The 22260-nt window shown below is 40.4% G+C and overlaps 1 protein-coding gene across 1 annotated transcript; it reads right to left on the reverse strand.

Annotated features, from left to right (window-relative positions):
- Positions 1 to 583: 583 nt before the first annotated feature.
- stx3a (syntaxin 3a) lies at positions 584 to 21882 on the reverse strand. The gene is made up of 10 exons (XM_019879662.1): positions 21386 to 21882; positions 20773 to 20847; positions 20574 to 20673; positions 20331 to 20405; positions 19719 to 19789; positions 18267 to 18375; positions 17979 to 18052; positions 7499 to 7633; positions 6433 to 6543; positions 584 to 1263 (listed from the first exon to the last, which is right to left on the reverse strand). Exons 1-10 carry the CDS (start codon positions 21413 to 21415, stop codon positions 1186 to 1188), a joined length of 858 nt encoding a protein of 285 aa, XP_019735221.1. The 5' UTR covers positions 21416 to 21882; the 3' UTR covers positions 584 to 1185.
- Between the last annotated feature and the right edge of the window lie 378 nt (positions 21883 to 22260).

Genomic DNA, 22260 nt, shown 5'->3' on the forward strand with positions numbered 1-22260 from the left:
CTGTGTGGAGTTGTTCTGTTCTCCCCTGTGTGGGTTTTCTCCGGGTACTCCGGTTTCCTCCCACATTCCAAAAACATGCATGGTAGGCTGATTGAACACTCTGAGTTGTCCAAAGGTGTGAATGTGAGCGTGGATGGTTGTTCGTCTCTGTGTGCCCTGCGATTGGCTGGCAACCGATTCAGGGTGTCCCCCGCCTACTGCCTGAAGAGAGCTGGGATAGGCTCCAGCACCCCCCGCGACCCTAGTGAGGATCAAGCGGTTCGGAAGATGAATGAATGAATGAATATATATATGAATGCAAAAACAAACAGCAGAAAACGAAAACAAAAACAAAAAAATCAGCCATGATTACAGATCACTGTAGAATAAATAAAATAACCACATTTTTGATTGCAAAAATGGAAAAGTCATCACATCAGAAATCAATCAACTCAAAAGATTGAAGAGGCCTTCAAGATAAGGAAGCCTGTAGGCAACCCCATCTACGGGGACAAGAGTAGTGTGTGTGTGTGTGTGTGTGTGTGTGTGTGTGTGTGTGTGTGTGAACATAACAGAGACACTTCAGGAAGAATTAACAGTTTATTACACCATGGTGGTCCAATTGATTCAGCCTGTGGCTCAGACAACAGACATTTGAGCACATATTTCATGCTCATTATAAATTCCACAATGCTTTATGTTTCAACATATTGCGGCCGTCCTTTACAATGTAAATAACGACACCCAGCTGTTCTGTAAATTCTGGCAATCCAGGAGAGATGCATTCTTTTTCAGGTTGAAGGCTTAGCTTTCTCGCTATCTTCTAACTGTAGTGAAAAAAATGGCCCTTGTATTGAAAACTTTTAACTTGTGATTGTGTGGGAAAACCCCTGATGCAAGAAGTGTGGGGAAGGGCCACACCGTAAAAATCCAGACAACTGAAATGGTGGAAAAGAGGAAAAGTACAGCTCAACAATCCAGTATGATGGTACAATTTTTCTCAGTCTGTGCACGTTTTCATCAATTATCTTCAGACATATACTGTAGAATGTATTTTGAAACAAGTCTCCACATTAGCTTTTCAGGGTCAGGAAAAGGACAGATGACATTTAAAGCAAATGACAGGCCCAAGAGTTTTCTATGTAATCTAAGGTGCACAGCTTTTCATTTGTTTAGACTCAGCAAGTCAAAGAATGTACCCATTGTTTATTTAAAAAAACTGTAGAAAAATGAACCGAGGACAACAGCCAATAACACACAGCAACAGAAGATCATCATTTGTTTCTTCAGAGCATGAAAGAGAAGGAGAAAACGTTATGTCAGTATAAAACAAAGGAATATGCATTACAGGTGTTCTTCAACTGCTTCAAACAACAAAGTGTATGCAGGGAAGCGGTTAAGATTGCACGATTGTCTGTGTCTAATGTGTTGTTTTGTATTATTTTGTCATTTTTTTGTTAATATTTCTTTTGATGGCGGCGCGGGCACCCGCAGCGGCTCCTCTTGTTGTATCTTGTCTGTTTAAGAGGGAGGAAATTTCATCTGTGCTATTTGACAATAAAGTTGTACTTGTCTTGACTTGACTTTATTACATCAACACTGATTTCATTACAGTGATACCTTGACTTATAAGTTTAACTCTGTTCACTGGTCATACTTGTAACTTAAATTATTTGTGTCTCAAAGCAACTTTCCTCATTGAAATGAACAGAAATCACATTAATCTGCTCCAAGCTCTGAAAAAAACATTGCATTTTGTTTTGTTTTTTTGGACGGTGTATCCTCCAATGGCATTTCTCTCATGCAGAATGCCTCAAGGCTGAATCCTGAATTTTGTTGTTGTATTTGCTCCCTCTATGACACAGGTGTCAAAGTCAAGGCCCGGGGGCCAGATGTGGCCCGCTACATCATTTTATGTGGCCCGCGAAAGAAAATCAAGCATGTCAAGTTCCATGATGCTTGCTGAAGTCTGGACTAAAAACATTCTAATTGTCATATGTAATTCACAATAACAGTCATTATTCTTGACTTCTGATTTTGAAACTAGTTATTCATAAATTTGTTGTGCATTGTGTATGTAATACGTGGAGGTGATTAAAGATTTATATGGTTTCCCAAAATTCAGAACGGCCCGTCAAGGCAAACCGTAACTACAATGTGGCCCACGACAAAAATGAGTTTGACACCCCTGCTCTATGATATACATTTGGAAAACATGGCATTTGTTTGTGGGTGGCACAGTGGTCGACTGGTTAGCACATCTGCCTCATAATGCAGAGGTTATGGGTTTGAATCTGGCCTCGGCCTACTTCTGTAGAGTTTGTCTCAATGTGCCTGCGTGGAGTTTCTCCGGGTACTCCACTTTCCTCCCACACTCCAAAAACATGCATGGTAGGTTCATGGAACACTCAGTTCAAGGTGCACCCTGCGCCTGATGCAATAGGGTCCAGCACGCCCACAACCCACAACCCTCATGAGGATAAGCGGCTCAGATTATGGATGGATGATGTTTCTTTGTTTGTTTGTTGTACAGAAACATAAATATTATAGGAGAAAGTAAAAATGTTTAAAAGAAGGGAAAACATAAATGGCCATCATTTAGCACAGTTTACATGTTCAGAGGGAAGTTGGACAAAGAAAAAAAAACTTATTTAGTCCTACTCCTTGTTCTTTGTGTATTTTGACTTGTTTCTTGTTAATAAATGATAGGTCATTCAGGTACTATATTCCAACAAAAAAAAAAAGTCAACATATAAAACTACTCAAAATATACAACTGCACTCAAAGACTCATGTGAACATATGTCTGCAGCTTATTTACATGCAGTACATAAGCCCACACATTTATGTATCGTTATACGCTCATACTCATAATCAATATTTCATTATATAACACTCAATCTAACACATTCAAAAAAATTCCGTCATTTAAGCAATTTATTTGATTTTTTTGCTACGATTGGCTGGCAACCAGTTCAGGGTGTCCCCCGCCGACTGCCGAAGACAGCTGGGATAGGCTCCAGCATGCCCGCGACCCTTGTGAGGATAAAGCGAATCAGAAAATGGATGAATGGATGAAAGTTCTTTTTTTGTAATTTGACAACCGGGATCGTATTTGTTTTATTTGTGTTTCCTTATATTTCCACACAACAGGTTAGGTATGGTAATAATAATAAACAATGTATGTTATGAGTTCTTAATCAGGACATCCTAGGATTTGGACAGGATCCCTATGATTTTTTTACATTTTCCCTTTGACATTTTTAGTATGTGACTCTCAACATAATTTGCATCAATTACGACTCCAAGGAAATTATTGTCATACACTCTTTCTATTTCAATTGAATTTACCATAATTTTGACTTGTTTTTTTACTAGATTTAGTGCCAAAAACAATTAACTTTATTTTGTTTAAGTTTAGTGATACTATTTTGATATCAAACACGTTTTTAATATGTTCCATTTATTTTCCGCAGTAGTCAGAAGCTGTTTCAGATTTTCTCCAGAGCAATATAGTTAGGTCATCAACAAAAAATAAGACATTTTAAATAGTTTGAAGACACAGTAAATATTTATATACAATATACATAGTTTTGGGCCTCACACTGACCCTTGAGGACCTCCATGAGTAATCTTCAATTGATTTGATTTTATGTTGGTGAACTGCACACACTGATATCTATTATCTAAATATATTTTCATCCATTTATATGTCAGACCTCTTATTCCATACCTCTCCAATTTATTCAATAATATAGTATGATCTATGGTATCAAATGTTTTGTTAAGATCTATTAAAATCCATCCACCCATTTCACAACTTATCCTGAACAGTCTCACGGGAGGGTGCTGGAACCTATCCCAGCCGACTTCGAGCGAAAGGCGGATTACACTTTGAACTGGTCGCCAGTCAATCATTAGGGCACATGTGGAGACGAACAACCACTCACACCCACATTCGCACCATCACTGAGTGGGAACCGGTCCCACGCTGCCCAAACACAAGTCAGGCGAGTGTACCGTTGCACCATCAGCGACCTCTATAAAAATCTCAACAGGAATTTCTTTTGCTCGGTTACCACTGATATTGAAAATATTCATTAAATTAATTAGTTATTTCTGCAATTTTATCAATAACAGTGTTTTTATCTTTTATAGAATATTCTCGGTAGTGTATATTTTTAGAGCTATTTTCGATGGCGTGATTTAGTATTCTCCATATTTCTAGTGTGTTGCCTTATTCTACTCTTATAATGCATGATAGTGAGCTTATCCTCACGAGGGTCGCGGGCATGCTGCCTATCCCAACTGTCTTCGGGCTGTTGGCCGGCTACACTCTGGACTGGTTGCCAGCCGATCGCAGGGCACACATAGACAAACAAACATTTGCGCTCACAATTATAACTAGGTGCGATTTGGAGCATTGAATCAACCTACCATGCATATATTTGTAATGTATGAGGAAACTGGAGTACCCAGAGAAAACCCAGGCATGCACAGGGAGAACATGCAAATTACTACAGTGATACTGATAGGTGGACATGCTCACCATTCGCTCACCGTGCCACCTTTCAGAAGAAAAAAATTAACACAAGCTCAGCTCTGCCTGTGAAAGCTCAGCAGCCATTTATGCAACCATAACAATTTCTGGAGCTACTTCAAAAAAATATATATGCAGGTATATATAAGGCAAATCAATTGAACCATTTGGAGTATCACCATAGTTTGGGTCTCCTTTTGAAATATTCAAAATGTTATCATTTTGAATATTTCTCCCAAACAGTCAGAATCTGTGTAAGTGCTCCTGTCACTGAACTATGGATGTTTGAAAACAGGAAAAAAATGTGAATCTTATGTTCGTCTAATTTCTTTTCACAAAATCTGCCTTGAAAATGAGTTTAGAATGTTGATTAGGACTTGAAAATACTACTCAAAGCTTGAGGTCTCCCCAAGTTCCAGTTCAAATTTGACAATTGTAAAATGTTGGGTACCATTCAAATCTCCAGAAACTCATCTTTTAAAAGATGTATAACATGTTCACACGTGTACTCAGCTGACGATGTGCATCAGCGATTTGTTTTGACAGATGACGGAGAGCCCCTCGGTGGGCTGTCCTAACATCAGAGGGTTAACTGCTCCATTTTTTGCCCCATCACTGAAGTCGTGTCTGAAGTGCATTCATTCACTCTCAGAAGGAAAAAAAAAAAAAAATCAATAAGCTGTAGGCCATAAATCGAAAAAAGTTATTACTTTGTTCAGTCAAGGCACCACTGTACAGTCAGATATCTTAGTACACTGTTTAGTACAATATTTCAAATAGTATTTCTCATTATTACTATATAAACTCTATATCTTGATTTCAAAATATTATGAATACACTGAGTAGATATAAAATAAAGTACCCACCATCCCAGTTGTCGTGATGTCATGCTATGATTATCTGACCTGGATGACACTAAATTTCTTGACTTTCAATGAAAAGAAGACAGAGGTGATATTGTTTGGTCCCAGTGGCCCTTGTACATCCCATCCTGTAGACTTGGGCCCCCTGGCTCTTTATCTTAAGTCAACAGTCTCAAACTTGGGTCTTAATATGGACAGAGATTTTAAATTGGACCGGCAAATCGGTGCCCTTATTATATCCAGCTTCTTTCATTTTAGGCAGCTGGCTAAAGTAAAACCTTTCCTTTCTCATGAGCACTTTGAAACAGTAATTCATGCCTTCATCACATCCTGGCTGGATTACTGTAATGCACTTTACTTGGGAGTCAGCCAATCCTCCATTTAGCGTCTCTCGTTGGTCCAGAATGCTGCTGCTCGCCTCTTGACTGGTACTCGTAAGAGGGAGCACATAACCCCTACTCTGACATCCCTTCAGCGGCTCCCTATACATTGTTTTCTTTTCTTTTTAACATCCTATTTGTTTTCTAATCTTTAAATGGCCTCGTTCCACCTTACCTCTCTGAGCTCCTCCGCCCCTACACACCTGCCCGGTGCCTCAGGTCTGGGGACCAGACTTTATCAGAGGTACCAAGAACTAAGCGGAGGCTGAGATGGGACCGAGCCTTTTCCGTTGCTGCTCCCTCTCTTTGAAATGACCTCCCACTGAACATTCGGCAAGCCCCTTCGCTGCCCATCTTTAAAACTCATCTCAAAACTCATTTGTATTCTATGGCTTTTGACTCGGCATGACTCCTACTGAATCTTAGTTTTTTACTGATTTTGTGCTTTCTACTGTCTTCATTATGAATTTATTGTTTTATTGTTTATTGTTGTATGTATGATATTTGCTCCATGTACAGCACTTTGTATACACCGGTGGTTGTTTTAAAGTGCTCTATAAATACAGTTGAGTTGAGTTGAGATCTGCTCCCTCATCAAACTCAAAAGTCAAGAAAATATAACAAGTGAAATATTTCAAATAATTAACTTGAGAAAATCAAGCCACACTTACCCTTCGTGCTTCCTGTTGAAACTTGGCTGCTTTCTTGGTGTCAGCCACTGCTCTCTCTACAAAGCCGACTGATTGATCCATGTTACTTTCAATTCTGTCAATCATGCCACCCTGAGAGATAGAAGGCCAATAAATAATGAGCAAATGCAGACACTAATTCTCCAAGTGACAAAGAAAAATTGGGACATCCCCACCCCTAAGCCAATTATTTACTACAGTTAGATTCCATAATGGCATGAATGATTTAACCATGATTGGGCAAGACAAAAGTATGGAATTGCAACAAAGAGGGCATTCTCATCCAGGCATGCAATGATTTTCCTCTAAAGCAGTGGTTCTTAACCTGAGTTCGATCGAACCCCAAGGGGTCGATGAATCGGTCTCAGGGGTTCGACGGAGCCTCTACCATGGAGGTTAAGACACACAACATGTCAATTAGTTATGACACGCCCGCTTGGCCATCACTGGCTGCAGATGATCACATTACAATCAGTGCTTCGGGAAATTTAGTTCGCTCAGTAGTCAACGTGTGACTGTCGTGATAGTATGTCGTGTGATTTTTTTTTTTTGAGTGTTTCAATACACACAAAAAAAGTGGTCGGACGAATATGTAGCACATGGATTCACATGCATCACGGAACGTGATGGGACTCAGCACCCTATCTGCATGATTTGTCATGCCAAGTTGAGCAACTCTAGTCTCACACCGGCAAAACTCAAGGAACACTTCTCGAATTTTTATTTTTCATTAATGAAGGGTTCGATGAATGCGCATATGAAGTGGTTGGGTTCGGTACCTCTAATAAGGTTAAGAACCACTGCTCTAAAGAACCACTGCTCTAAAGTTTTCCTCATCACTTTCCTCACTGTATTGTCTCTTGTTGATCAAAATGGCATGAAATAATTTGTTTAGTTTAGGCTTCATTAATCACTTAGGATATTCTGAATATCATTGAAAAAAAAACACAAAATGCATATGTGCAAAGTTGTTGTCAATATTTTCACTTAATATGAACTTTATTTCGAGAATTGTAATCTGTTTAACTTGCATTTGTTTGTCACATACCTGGTTCTCAACCAGCATGGCAATATCAACAAACATGTCATGAAGCTCTTTGATGCTGCTCTCCAACCTAATAATGTCTTTGTGACGAGCCTCAATCTCGTTCAAGGCCTGCTGGTTTAAATTGGAATCCATAATCTGTGAAAAAGATCACACAGATATTATCATGTGGGAAAAAAAAGACCACATTCTGTTTGCAAGCACATTTATGCAGCATGTCTCAAGCATCTCAGACTCCTCTGAAGGACGGATTATGAGCTGTCAATAAAAGTCAAAACCGAGGATGGATTAATCAGGGTTCCCACTCTTCCACTTGCTTTTTATTTATGGACCTTTTAAGGACTTTTGAGGGATAATTTAGCCATTTTTAAGGACCCTTTCTCCATTGAGCAGGGGATTCAGAGTGGATTTAATGAACAGAAAGGCACATATCACTGAGCTGGTGTTCAAATCATTGCTGCCAAAGGAAGGGCACATCTTTATTTTTAGGGGCAATCAGCTAACCCTTTATTTTACATACTCTACTGTCTGTCAAATTGGCCCGAAATAACCCGAAGTGATCACGTGATCATCGCAACTGGTCAGAGACGACAAGAAAAGCAGAGCGGGAAACAAGAAGGCATGTAGCCCGACAGCGGGGTTTGAGGGGAAGGGCGCCAGGCGCATTTTCCGACAAAACTATTAATTGGAAGGGTGGGGAAAATGACATACACAAATGAAATGAACACCACAGGTTAATTTTTAAGGATTTTTATTGATTTTTGAAGCTTTCCCTGAAAATTAAGGACAATTAAGAACATAACCTTACTTCTTTTTTATGGGTTTTTATAAACTTTAAGGACCTGTGGGAACCCTGGAACTGTCAACAAAAGTCAAAATAACATTCTTGTGTCTGCAACTACACTAACCCCCATCAAGTTACACTTTGCCACTGCAGTTTCAAGTCATCTTGACTCAATTGCGTTTTAGCATTTTGGGAAACAGAAACAAATAAAATAAATAAATATAAATAAATAAACTTTGCCTAATTGAATGCATCCAATGCAATACGGGCAAACAAACAGCAACAATATGATGATTGGATCATGGGGGAAGCCATCTAAGCAATAAGTCTAGACTTTTTCTACCCAAATGCAGTATTTTCTGCACTATAAGGCGCACTGCAGAGCATTCAATTTTCCCAAAAGCCAGCAGTGCGCCCAATAAGCCAGTGTGCCTTATGCATGGTGTTACACAGTCTATTTATATTCACCAGAGTTGTTTTAGTGTTCCTGTGCTATCTAGTGGTGATTATTAGCAGGAACCAATTGAAACCTAAAAGCATTCTGCCCGACACTAATTGACATGCATTCGCCAACACACACTCAAACAGACTTGGTGAGCTCTGCGCAGCCATTATGAAAAGAAGATAATACCAAAAGCATCGTTAACTACTGACTAAACGAAGGAAGTAGGAGACAAGCAAGACTTCTAAGGATATTCATCCCCTTGTGGATGTGAGCCCACGAGGTCTGTGTGCCTTTTTGTTGAATCAGTTGTCTTCATAACTTTTGTCTTTCATTTATTGTTTTGTAATGCCATTTTTATTTCTATTTTTCATGTCCATGTTTGTGACCAGTTCTGATGGCTATTACGGCTGCATTGGTTGTGAAGGCTCTACGCAAACAAAGCTGTATTGCATTGTATTGTATTGTATTCCTTTAGCATAGCACCATCTAATGGATGCATCATGCAACTGCAGCCACTATTGAATAGCTTCTATTCAATGTAACTTATAATATAGTGCACCCTATATATGAAAACAGTTTTAAAATAGGCCATTCATTGAAGGTGCACTTTATAATCGGATGCGTCTTATAGTGCAGAAAATATGGTACAGTCATATCTGGGTTTTCGACCATGATCGGTTCCAGAAGGCTGTTTGAAAACCGATTTGTTCCAAAACCGAAATCACACTCTTTGAAAAAAAAAAAAAAAAAAATCTTTATTGAAGACATCTGCTCACAATGGAACGCTACACGAGGAAGCGTCACTTCCTCATCTACCCGAAGAAGCGTCACTTCCTCGTGTAAGGAAGGCGAGAGGAGTCAAGTGGCGCATTCAAGTGTGCTCAGTTTGGTCAAGAACCGATTTTCAGTCATTTCTGAACCGCTTTATCCCCACAAGTGCAGTCTTGTCCATATTAAAAGTTTGCCGAGGAAGATATTCCTCGGCCTTGATGAGATTTTCAAACTCAACTTTCAACTTTTCAGCAGCTTCCTTGTCTGAACTGGCTGCCTCCCCATGACGAATCACGCAGTGTATCCCACTTCTTTTCCTAAACTTTTCGAACCATCCTCTGCTTGCTTTTAAATCAAACTCTTCAGGAGCAATGCTAGGATCCTTTTTTATCAAATCTCCATACAATTGTCTTGCTTTGCCACAAATCGTATCTTGGCTAAGACTGTCCCCTGCTAGCTGTATTTCATTTATAAAAATAAGCAAACGCTTCTCCACTTCCTCTAATATTTGTGGCCTTTCTTTGGGAAGCACACAAGATCCTTTAGCCACATCAGTGACTTTAAGATGGTCTTTCTTTTTTAGGATGCTGCTGATCGTCGATTTCGGCATGCCGAACTCCTTAGCCAACACAGAAACACGTACACTTGATTAATATTTCGCTGTCAAATCTTTCTAAAATTCAATAGTTTTTTGCACTATTTTCCTCTTTTTTTCACCATCTTTACTACTTCCACTTGTTTTCTTTGGTGCCATGATTAGGAGCTGATACACAATGCAGAAATCACAGTCCGATTTGCGAAGATGTCAACAAACACGATGCTTTTTCAAAAAAATCGTTATTGAACACGTTCGGTCACACTGGACGCTCTTTTTTTTATCTTTATTGAACACGTCTGCTCACAATGGAACGCTCCACAAGGGAGCGTCACTTCCTCGTTGCGCCTGTTAGACGCCATTACAACTTTTGTGAGGGGGGGAGAGCAGGTAAGGAAGGCGAGAGGAGTCAAGTGGCGCATTCAAGTACGCTCAGTTTGGTCGAGAACCGATTTTCGGTCATAATCCGAGGCATAAAAAAACTCGAAATTTTTGGTTGAGAACAGAGACGTTCGAAAACTGAGGTTTATCACAATTATCACAATATATACATTTTTTTAAAAAAGTTTTATCACACTGTTTTGGACGCTCTAAACATGACTAAGAACTCCTGAAATGTTGCACATACATCAGGCCTGGTAATTTTAATATTATAGAGGGGTATTGTGTGATTTATTCATATTTTAATGGCTCAGTACTCCTATAACTCTTAAATGATGATTTACGTGTCATCTTGGGCTCCAAAAATTATACCCTAACCAGGGGTCTCAAATTGAGTTGAGTATGTGCATGTTATGTTAATCGTATTCTTCTTTCTGTTTTGCTACCATGTGATTTTGAGGATGGCGCAAGACTCTGCAAGACCTCTCAACATCTGAACAGTGATCAGGTGATGAATCCATGACACTTAACGCTGCAGCATATTTGTAGTGTAGATGGCTCATGACAGCTTTTGACAAAATGTATTCCTGTCCTGACACAGATTGGAAGGAAGTCCTGGGTATTTAATTTTCAAAACCTTTTAAGCACTATGTCAGATCCGAGATTAAAAAAAAAAACAAAAAAAAAAAACTTGCTTTCCTCAGTGCACATAGATCTCCAGAGGCAGAGAGAAGATTCACATTGGAATGTGCTTCAGTCATACAACACATTTCTCCCTCAGCATCGGCTTCAACACCAGCATCAACTTCAGCTCCAGCATCATCTGAAGCTTCACAGCCACAAACACACCTTGTGTTTATGGATATAAAGTCTCTCGGGAAGCAAACTTTGACAGCACTTGGACAAATCAATACAAAATAGTAAAAATTCATCCACATCTGTGACGGTGAATGCTACCATTGAAGTTCAGAAAGACTTGGCAGAACTTAGTATCGACAGACACGAAGATCCATGGCAGTATTGGCGAACACAAAAACATTATTTCCCTAAGTGATTCAAACTGGCTCTCATGTATCTTTCTACACCAGCATATTCTGTGTCATGATCACGTTCTGTTAGTGTCTAGCAGGTGACAGAGGTGTTCCCGGTTTTCCTGCAGCGCATTTGCCTCATGGACCACGTCAAACTGTTCGATAATTTTGCCTTGCTCAAGTCATTGTTCATTGCATTTTTTTCTAGATGCTCTCTTACTACTCTCGTTCTGTTTTTGGTTCTTGTCTTGATTTATATTTTCTCCATTTTTTGGCTCTTGCCTTTGCTAATGTTCTTCATTATTCAAGTACACGGTACTGTAGTTCATGGTGTGTTTAAGTGTATTCACTGTGTTTTCCACGTGGTTATGTCTTTCTTGTACTTTTGTTACAAGTTATTTTCGTTCGTGCTTTTTTTCCTTGCCTTGTGCAAGCGCCTTTTGTTTTCTTCGCATTACTCCTGGCTTGTTGTCCAATGTCATTATTTGTACTTTTAAATTATTTATTATTATTTGTACGCCTTTATTTTTTAATAAATAAATATTTTTGGGAGATCAACTTTCCCGAGTCGACGTTTGTCGAGTCCGATTCTGTCCAGAACGTTCCGGACGCCCAACATTCTGTGCCCTGTGAGAGGATTTCTGAACCAAGAGAAATCCTCACGAAAACGGAACCGCCGCAGTCCAGCCACTTTGGAAGCCGTTTTTTTTTAATCTAAAAACAAATGAAACATTTCAGTGATTTAATTATCCTTATTTATTTACAAGCACAAATACAAAGTAACTCAAGCACATTCCAATTTCTAATACAGTACAGTCTTCACCGTGGTCATACCACTCATTTTGTCGGGGGAAACTAGATAATAGTACTGTACATATTAGTGAACTCTTAATGGAGCGACAGTGCAAATGAATTCAAATGCAGAGTTGATACATTTGCCGACACTGTCGGCTGAAGGTTTGGACTGTTCACGGGGTTCATCGCATCTCCACTATTGGCAAGTGTGCAGACTTCAGTCATCTCGCAATGACGATCTCACTCATGGTTTCTTAACACAAAATTCCCACACTTGCCATAACCAACACATCCGCAACTAACGCAGGAAGAGCGCAAGGTTTTGCTTATCTTAATTTACAAGATGATGTCTTTTTCTTTGCCATTAACTTAACTCGTTGCTCATGCAGTGATTAGCATTTCCTGATTAACAGCCAATCAGAGTGCTTGTCACCAACACAATTTTGCAACATAGGATTAGTGGCGTATTCGTTCAAATCGTTATCGAATAAACACCGTGACACAAAAAATATATTAACTCTCCACCATTTTAAACACTGCTCTTTATTTGAGGGTTGTTCCCACCTCCACCCTTAAATGTGATGAGCAAGACTCAGGATACGTATGCAATCCACTTTATGAAATCATGACTGAGGACCACACAACAAACAATGATGTCCCAGCCATGGCACTCAGATAATAAAAATAAGGATGCCGATAATCTTAACTGTGAGTCACTGCCTTTTCGCCTGGATAGCTTTGGTGTCCCTGATCAGCAGCAGAGCTAGGATGTTTTGGGGATTTAGATCTCTGACAAGGCTATCCATGGAAACAGATTGTTCGTAAGGGGCCAGACTAAGCATAGCTCAAAGGCCACTTCCGTTGCGTCAAAAATATGGGCCCTAATATGCCTTAGTCAGACACTGGTCACTGAGGCTCCCCCTCTGAAGCCAGGCCTCCATGTGGGGAACGCTGGCGAGTGCCTGGTGGTCAGGCTTCCACCCATGGGGCCCAACCAGAGGCATCCTGGGTCCACCCTCCCATGGGTTCACTACCGATGGGAGGGGCCAAAGGGGTCGGATGCAATGGTCAACGGTCGTCAGGCAAAAACTGGGGCATGGGAAAGAGTTCAGTGAGACCATGGAAGCAGACTTTCGGGCTGCTTGGAGGAAATTCTGGTCCACCATCTGACGACGTCTCAGGAGGGGGAAGCAGTACAGTGTAATGGTGTACTGAGTACACCATTAACACTGTGTACAGCGGGGATGGGGCGTGCTGATCTTGACTCGGGACATTGTGCATCGGTGAGCAGAATACTTTGAAGACCTCCTCAACTCCAACCAGCACGCCTTCCTTAGAGGAAGCAGGGTCTGAGGACTCTGAGGTTGGCTCTCCTATCTCTGTGGTTGAAGTCATCGAGGTGGTTAAAAAGCTCCTCGGTAGCAGAGACCCAGGCATGGATGAGATCCGCGCGGAGTTCCTCAAGGCTCTGGATGTTGTGGGGCTGTCCTGGTTGACACGCCTCTGCAACCTCGCATGGTCATCGGGGAGTGTGCCTCTGGTTTGGCAGACCAGGTTGGTGATCCCTCTTTTTAAAAAGGGGGACCAGAGGGTGTGTTCCGACTACAGAGGGATCACACTCCTCTGCCTCGCTGGTAAGGTCTATTCGGGGGTGCTGGTGAGGAGGGTCCGTCGGGAAGTTGAGCCTTAGATTCAGGAGGAGCAGTGTGATTTTCGTCCCGGCCGTGAAACAGTGGACCAGCTCTACACCCTTAGCAGCGTCCTCGAGGGTACATGGGAGCTCGCCGACCAGTCTGCATGTGCTTTGTGGACTTGGAGAAGAGGTTGGACCATGTCTCTCGAGGGAGTTCTGTGGCGGATGCTTTGGGAGTATGGGGTACCGCACCGCACCCCCTGAACCTGGCTGTTCGTTCCCAACACCACCGGTGTCAGAGTTTGGTTCGCATTGCCGTCAGCAAGTTGGAATCATTCCCAGTGAGGGTTGGACTCTGCCATGGCTGCCCTTTTTTGCCGATTCTGTTCATAACCCTTCTGGACAGAATTTTTAGGCGTAGCTGAGGCGTAAAGGGGGTTTTGCATCTTTGCTTTTTGCAGATGATGTGGTACTGTTGACCTCATCAAGCAGGGCTCTCCAACTTTCACTGAAGCAGTTCGCAGCCGAGTGTGAAGAGGTTGGGATGAAAATAAACACCTTCAAATCTGAAACATTGGTCCTCAGTCGGAAAAGGGTGAGTGCAGGGTTCGATTCTGCACCCGGCCTTCCTGTGTGGAGTTTGCATGTTCTCACTGTGCCTGTGTGGGTTTTCTCCAGGTGCTCTGGTTTCCGATGCGAGTCGCATGCGGCTCTTTGGCTGGTTCAATGCGGTTCCCAGCCTTTCTCATGACAAGCGTCGAAAACGCAGCACCAATGGCGCTGCCATTCAAACAACACCGCTAAGTACAGCAGAAGTTACAATGTCAACCTATCATCAATCCCATTACTTGATTCACATACAGGGCAACCAGTCAGAAAACCAGTGAATTTTGACCTTTAGGTCACCGCTTATGCGCAAACAGTGGCGCTAAACTTACATGCAGTGATTTCTCTCGATTGTCTTAAAAGCTTTTGATGATATAATGGACCGTAGGTGATGAATTCCTTAAGTTTCTTGCAATTGTAAGTTGAGGAATATTGTCCTTAAAATGTTAGACGATATTGTCACGCAGTTGTGCATATATAGGTGAATCTCACCCCATCTTTGCCTGTGAATGACTGAGCAATTCAGGGATGCTCCTTTTATATCCAATCATGGCACCTACCTTTTCCCAATTAGCCAGTAGGATGTTACAAACAGGTGTTTGATGAGCATTCCTCAACTTTCTCAGTCTTTTTTTGCCACCTGTCCCAGATTTTCTTTTTTTTTTTTTTTTTTGCCACCTGTCCCAGATTTTCTTTTTTTTGGTTCAGCTATAATATTCCCAGGAAATGATTATTTGCTAAAAACAATTACGTTTATTAGATTGACGTTAAATATCTTGTATTTGTAGTTTATTTATTTAAATATAGGTTGAACATGATTTGCAAATCATTGTATGCTGTTTTTCTTCATTTCCAACACGTCTCAACTTCATCTGAATTAGTTTTGAAAATAAAACAACTCCAGACAGGAGAGCTGAAGCTATTCAAGTGAGTAACATGTGCACTAGATCAGATCTTTTAAGAGCCAAGAAACATTTCTTTCATTGAAAAATCCCACGGCACACCACTAGCTGAAAATGTGAAAAAAAGCTCATTTTAACAATTAAGTGTTATGTTGTTATTATAAGCGTTTTTTGGTTTTGTTTAACATTGAAGAATAACGGTGTACCTGTATTATAACTCCATGAATAGGAATCAAATCAACATAAACCCAATATTTTAGAATATTTCATATTTATTCTCACTCAGTGTGATAAATGGTTTGGATGAACACAGATCTGATATCCTGGCAGCAACTGATGAAAGACACACAAAGCTCTTCCTTCGCAGCTCTCATTCTTTCTATGTTTTTAGGTTTTACAGCAGTCAGGCTATTTCTTTAGCCGCTTCGGGTCCGAACATCTCATTTACAATGGCTTTGCAGGCGGGAAGTATTAATTGCTCTGCCACTATTTTTTTTTTTTTTTTTTAGCCACATGTTCAGCGGCATGGTAACTTGCTTTCAAGGATCTCTCGTTTACCTTTGCGGTTTTTCTCATGCACGTTGCTTGTTTCTCCGTGTATTCACGCAGGCGAACAAAATACTCCACTTTGTTGTTTCGAAGTGAAGGGTGTTTTGTTTGGAGATGGAGTTTAAGCTTACTTGGGACCATAGCACTGTTTCACCACATACCAAGCAAAACGGAGTCAGTGCCGTTGCATCTCCGGTAAAAGTAAATCTAAATGAAAGATACCTTTCGTTGTGTTGCCTCGCGCCGGAAACTTCGCTTGTCTTCAAGCATAAAACAATTAGCTCGCTGCTGCTGCTACCTACCGGTATGGAAGAGTACTACGCGATTACTCTGCCAAGCGATAGACCGCACAGGCATACATATTGCAAACCTGTCAACTTGTACGTTTTCCCCCGTATTTTATATGTTTTTTTATCATTTCAAATCATGTATGGCGTATTACAACTTTTATACTGGAAAAAAAAAAATTGTGAACCGATCTCACAAAGACCATTTTGGCTCAAATCCAGATCGTCTCACCTGCTGGTAGCCAACGACAATGCCGTCGTCGATCGCTACTATTGTCACGGCAAACCAGCAAAAGTAATCCTCAATCGTATATTTTTTTTCATCGCTGCGTACGGTCGGATTGATAAAGCATGATGTGCGCATGCGCGGTAAACCGTTGTATGGGTTTTTGTTGCTTTGTAAGGGGAATCGTAATCATTTATAAGGGCAGGTATTAGCTGAGGTTGGCAGGTATTATGGGAAGTATGGGAAATGATCCAATAATTGGATCATTTCCCACGGCACACCTGACAATATATAATGAGAAGTTCCAGCCCTTTAAAACGGAAAGTTGGCCAAGACTGTTCAGAGCCGGGAAAAGTATTATAAATCCTGAGATCTGACATGTGTGGATCTTTATTCTACTTTTTTTTAGTTGTCTGAGCAATTGTTGTAATGCTCTTGCATTTTCGCAACATTTGGTACCATTTTCCCCATTCATTTCCTCCAGAAAATCAGCAAACTCCCACCTCACATCCACTTTAAATTATTCCTTGAACATCAAGTGATTCTCCTTGATCTCTTTCTTGAGGTCTCGTACTTCTTTTGTAATTGTGGCAAGTCCTTTGAGTAACGAGCGGTGCTGGTTGGCGCTACCATTATTGCCACCCGCTGTTTTATCTTCGAGTATGCAAGTCTGCTTCATTGTCATATGTATTTCTACAATATTGTGGAGTATCATTGTATTCAACAAGAACAGAGTGCAGGCAGGATGGAACAGCTGGAGAAAACTGTCAGGAGTGATTTGTGATAGAAGAGTGTCAGCTAAGGTGAAGGGAAAAGTTTACAGGACAGTTGTGAGACCAGCTATGATGTACGGTCTGGAGACACTAGAAATAGGCAAAAGACAGGAGGCAGAGTTAGAGGTGGCTGAGTTCAAGATGCTGAGATTCTCCTTAGGAGTCACAAGGACGGACAGGATCAGAAATGAGGTCATCAGAGGGACAACTCAGACAGGAAAATTTGGAGAAAAAGTGAGAGAGGCCAGACTGAGATGGTTTGGACATGTACAGAGGAGGGACAGTGGATACATTGGCAGGAGAATGTTAGAGATGGAGCTACCAGGTAGGAGACAGAGAGGAAGGCCAAAGAGGACATTCATGGATGCAGTGAGGGAAGACATGCAGGTAGTTGGAGTCAGAGTAGAGGATGCAGAGAACAGGGAAAGATGGAAATTAATGACTCGCTGTGGCAACCCCTGAAAAGGGACAAGCCGAAAGGAGAAGAAGAAGATTGTGGAGTATTATTTTTACCCGGGAACATACACATTACAACACTGTTATTTTTTTGTGGGGGGAAGCTGGAACGGATTAATGGCTTTTCCATTAATTTCAGTGGGAAAAGATGATTTTTAGAAATGAGTGTTTTGAGTTACAAGCATGGTCACTGAATGAATTATACACTTGTCTCAAGGAACCACTGGATGTGTGCAACAATATATTTACCCCAGCAGTGAAGACAGCTGAGTTGCCTCCCTCCAGCATCTCCTCCAGTTCCTCATCCGTTGTTGCTTTGCCCGCTACAATTAACAAATAAAAAAAAATTTTTTTCTTTTAAAAAAATCACCTCTGTTATCTTTGCTTTCTGTTTAATACTGTGCACAAAACACAACAATAGAAAATGTCTTCAAAACAGCACTAAGACGTATTCAATTTACTGATGCTTGCGGTGACATGAATCTTATCTTTAACAGACTGTAATGGTATTTACAGTATACAGACAAAGCAACTTACTGATCTCAAGTTGTCGGGCAATCCGTCCTTTACTCTTGTCTCTGAAGTCAACTTGCGCCTCATTGTATTTTGTCATTACCTCTACAAATTTCTTTGCCAGGATAGCATGCTGCGAAATTTGAAAGAAAAAAAAAAAGTTCACTTGTGTTTCAATGGTGGAAATTGATCATGATGAAAATGAGAAGCTTATCATGGTATGAATATCTTCAACTGTGCGAATGCTCAAACGAGTATGTTAGTGCCGCTATGGGCCTGTTTTACTCAAATCTCCAATAGCGGGTGCTAAATTGAACGGTCCCTTTAACAGATTGTGGTGGCTGTTGGTGGATGTCTTGTACATGATCTAATAAGAGTGCAATGTTTTATTAAAAATCCTAATTTGCGGTCACTAAAATTGCATGTTCAGTCACTTTTGACTGATTATGTAAACTGGTAGCAGCAGGTTTAAAAATGGTGGGGAGGATTTTACCCTTGAGTTACAGTAGCTCTGAAATGAAATTTGAAGTGATAAACAAGCATGATTGTGTTACAGAAAAGAAAACTCTACTTGTGAGAATTTTGGGGAAGCTAGCAACCACATACGGGCTGTTTTGTTTGAGTTGTTGGATTAACTCATCCCGAGTGTATGGGAATTAGATGCATCTTCCCATCCTGCCTAAACTTGTTACAGTACACCCATAAAACTAGTCTGGGAGAGGCCAACACCAATCGTTAGTGTATGCTAAAATCATCCAGATGTACGGAAATGCAGAGGTGAAAGGGAGGATTGTCAAAGGTGTATGATATGCATGGCTCCTTCATGTGACTGGCTCCAAATCAGACCTTAGAACATTCAGAAGCTCCAAAACTGCATTGCTGAATAGACAATCTGTTGCGATCATTTTTTGTTTCTGGCATTTCAATAATGTTGACATGATTTTACCCGCATCTTAGCGCTGCTGCATTGAATTTGCACTTGGCTTTCAGACAAGCTCGGAAAGACACACAATTAGCCATGTCAATTCAAATCTTAATCAGGTTTGATAAATCACAAATTGAACTAACTTGCATCATGTATTCATTGCAGAATGCATTAAAGAACTGCGTAGCAACGGTGCACATTTTGCAATCCTGCATGCACCTGGTCAGTATAAGTTTCCACATCTTTTAATGTGATCAATCAAGTCTGCGTCTGTTTTTCACATTTGCAACTCTTGAGTAAATCAGGCCCTAACGTTGATTGTTTCTAAAAAGAAAAAAAAAAGATAGTTCTTCTCTGCCAAAATATCCCTGTAAACATTGAAAACAAACACTTACTTGTGCCATTAAAAGAAGGAGGGATTAAACTGCTGCGGAATCACATAATTTACTATGTCATTACACCATTTGGAAATTGTGATAGCATCACTGATTTAATATACAGTATCAAAATGAGATCACGCTGCTTTTCTCTAGATATTCGATGATTCTAACCTGGGATTTTTTTATCCTGAGGTCAGCAGAGGCCCTCTCATCTTTGTTTGTCTCAAGCTGGTGTTCGATGCCTGTTTCAATACACACATACAAGGAATCAAAAAGACATTCTCTCGCTTTTTCACTTCTAAACAAGAACATCAACATGTTTCTGGTTAGTGTTTACATGCAGTAGACATAAACATTTTACACACTAATGTACAAATGCCAGGTTTTTGTAAGACCATTTCAGAACGTTTTCCACAATTAACGTGGTCCTATAGCCAGTACAACTCAACTTGTGTGTGTGTGTGTGTGTGTGTGTGTGTGTGTGTGTGTGTGTGTGTGTGTGTGTGTGTGTGTGTGTGTGTGTGTCCGTGCGCACACGCAATCACACACAGACATTCAAACACAAACATTCACACAGAGTAAAACAGTCCGGAATAAAAGCTTTAACTCCCCTTACAGTCACTCTTGTGATAACTGAAAACCTAAAACGTTCATCATATCTATTTTTGTCATCCTGTCATGAAATACTTTCATAGCAAGTAACCATTACAATTCCGATTTGTAAGAAACCTTGGTTGGTAACATCAGTCTAACATGTAAATAGATGCAAGGTAAAGTACTGACTCTTGAGTTTGTTTCTTGCATTGTTGGCAGACTTCTTAATCTCATTGGTGAGTGCTTCAAGATCATCCTGTGTTTCTAAATATAGAAATGAGGTGGAAGGGGGCAAGAAAACAATAAAGAGGAGAGACAATGCAAAGTACGATGAGTACTGAAGTATGACAAGTATACAACCATACATAATTGTAGAGAAATGTGTGTGTGTGTGTGTGTGTGTGTGTGTGTGTGAAGCTGAAGGTAATTTACTCTGGTCGGATGTTGGGGAGGACAAGATGGTGGAGTAGAGTTTTTTTATTTCTGTGACACTTTCATCAATCTTGTCAATACTGTTGCGGATATCCTCAATCTAAAACAAGATAGAACCACATACAGTCATGTATAAAAACATCATTAGTATTTCCATTGAATTGACATTGACTTGAAGATGTCGACATATATATACTACCTGGGCAAAAAAGTCTTCCATAAAAGCCTCATTTTCCACCGTAACCTCAATGTCATCCCCTCCGACATCACTTGTCTGTTTAAACCAAATTGGAAGACATTAATGAGGGGATCCAGAAAGCGAAAGAGCCAAAGGAAAAAATAACATACATTGTTTTGCATGAGGTCCAGTTTCCTACTTCAAGATACAATATTTGTATCAGTTATCTACTTCATTTGGGCCCTCCAAATGTATTTAAATGGCAAGCCATGCATTTGTACACATTCAATCAAAGTCAGGACAGCACTTCTTCCGAACATAATGTGTTGAGGAAAGTTTCGGGGAAGATTATCAATTGAATTAGGTCACATTCATCATATATTTTGAACAAGTTGTTTTTGACCTAGGATTCGTTTGTGAAGTTTGCTTCTAGGTTAGGCTTCTTAATAATGCATCATAACATTGGGATATGAAATTGACTGTGCTATACTGAATCTAATCATGTTAAATTGAGATACTTCAAACACGATTGTGGCATTTTAATTTATCAATAGTTATTTATAAAGATTAGCAGAATAACACTGTTTTCACAAGATGGTAAGGCACAGAGTAGAATCATAAACATTCTGCCTACCTCCTTGAGCTGAGCCAGTCTGTCCTTCATTGTGACAAATCTATAACTACAAAACAAAAGAAAAATAATTTAAACGTGGAGGAAAAAAAAGCCAATTCTTGAAAAAAACTGCTGAATCCTGTTTTATCTCTGTCTGAAAATCTAAATAAAGTAACCTGAGAATGGTGATGAAATGCTAAATGCTAAACAAAAATGTAATTGTTAAAAGAGAGAATAAATGCAATAAATTTCGCAAACGTTAGGGTTTTAACAAACAAAAAGAAAAAAACAACAAATAAATACATCACCACAGAAGTTAGAGAGGGGCGTCGAAACAAATCACTAATGGGACATCACTGTCAATATAACCTGAGGTCTCACTAAGCCTCTCTCTCTAAGAACAGATTAGGGTAGTAGTTCAAGATGACAAAGCTGTCCCTCCCCCACTCGTTCCAAGTCCATCTTGATAGGCTTTAGATTCCCACAGTGAGAAATGGCACTTAGAACTTATTTGGTTTGAGCTGCTCCGTGCGCGTGCGCACACACACACAAACACACACACACGTGCACATTCAAGTTTCTCTCTTTCTCTCTTTCTCTCTCTCTCTCTCTCTCTCTCTCTGTATATATATATATATATGGGAGGAAATATACAGTACCACTAATTCAACGAGATAGGAAGGTGCTCAGCAATGTTAGATTTTAGGTCAGTAAAAAACCTTGAAATTGCATTTCAAAGGTTCCTTTATTTTGAGCACCCGGAAAAAACTCACGCAGGCCCAGGGAGAACATGCAAACTCCACACAGGAAGGCCGGAGCCGGGATTGAACCCACGACCTCTGCACTGTGAGGTCGATGCGCTAACCACTGGACCACCGGTCTGCCAGTCGTACACA

Source organism: Hippocampus comes, unplaced genomic scaffold (genome assembly GCF_001891065.2).
Source record: "Hippocampus comes isolate QL1 unplaced genomic scaffold, H_comes_QL1_v1.1 scaffold158, whole genome shotgun sequence".
NCBI classification, from domain to species: Eukaryota; Metazoa; Chordata; class Actinopteri; order Syngnathiformes; family Syngnathidae; genus Hippocampus; species Hippocampus comes.

Excerpts from the sequence above, each read along its gene's own strand:
- stx3a (XM_019879662.1), bottom strand. The coding sequence starts at position 21,415 with ATGAAGGACAGACTGGCTCAGCTCAAGGAG. Across the intron at positions 20,406-20,573 it reads CTCCCCAACATCCGACCAGA|AAACACAGGATGATCTTGAA; the intron begins GTAAATTACCTT and ends TTCTATATTTAG. Across the intron at positions 19,790-20,330 it reads TGCAAGAAACAAACTCAAGA|GCATCGAACACCAGCTTGAG; the intron begins GTCAGTACTTTA and ends GTATTGAAACAG.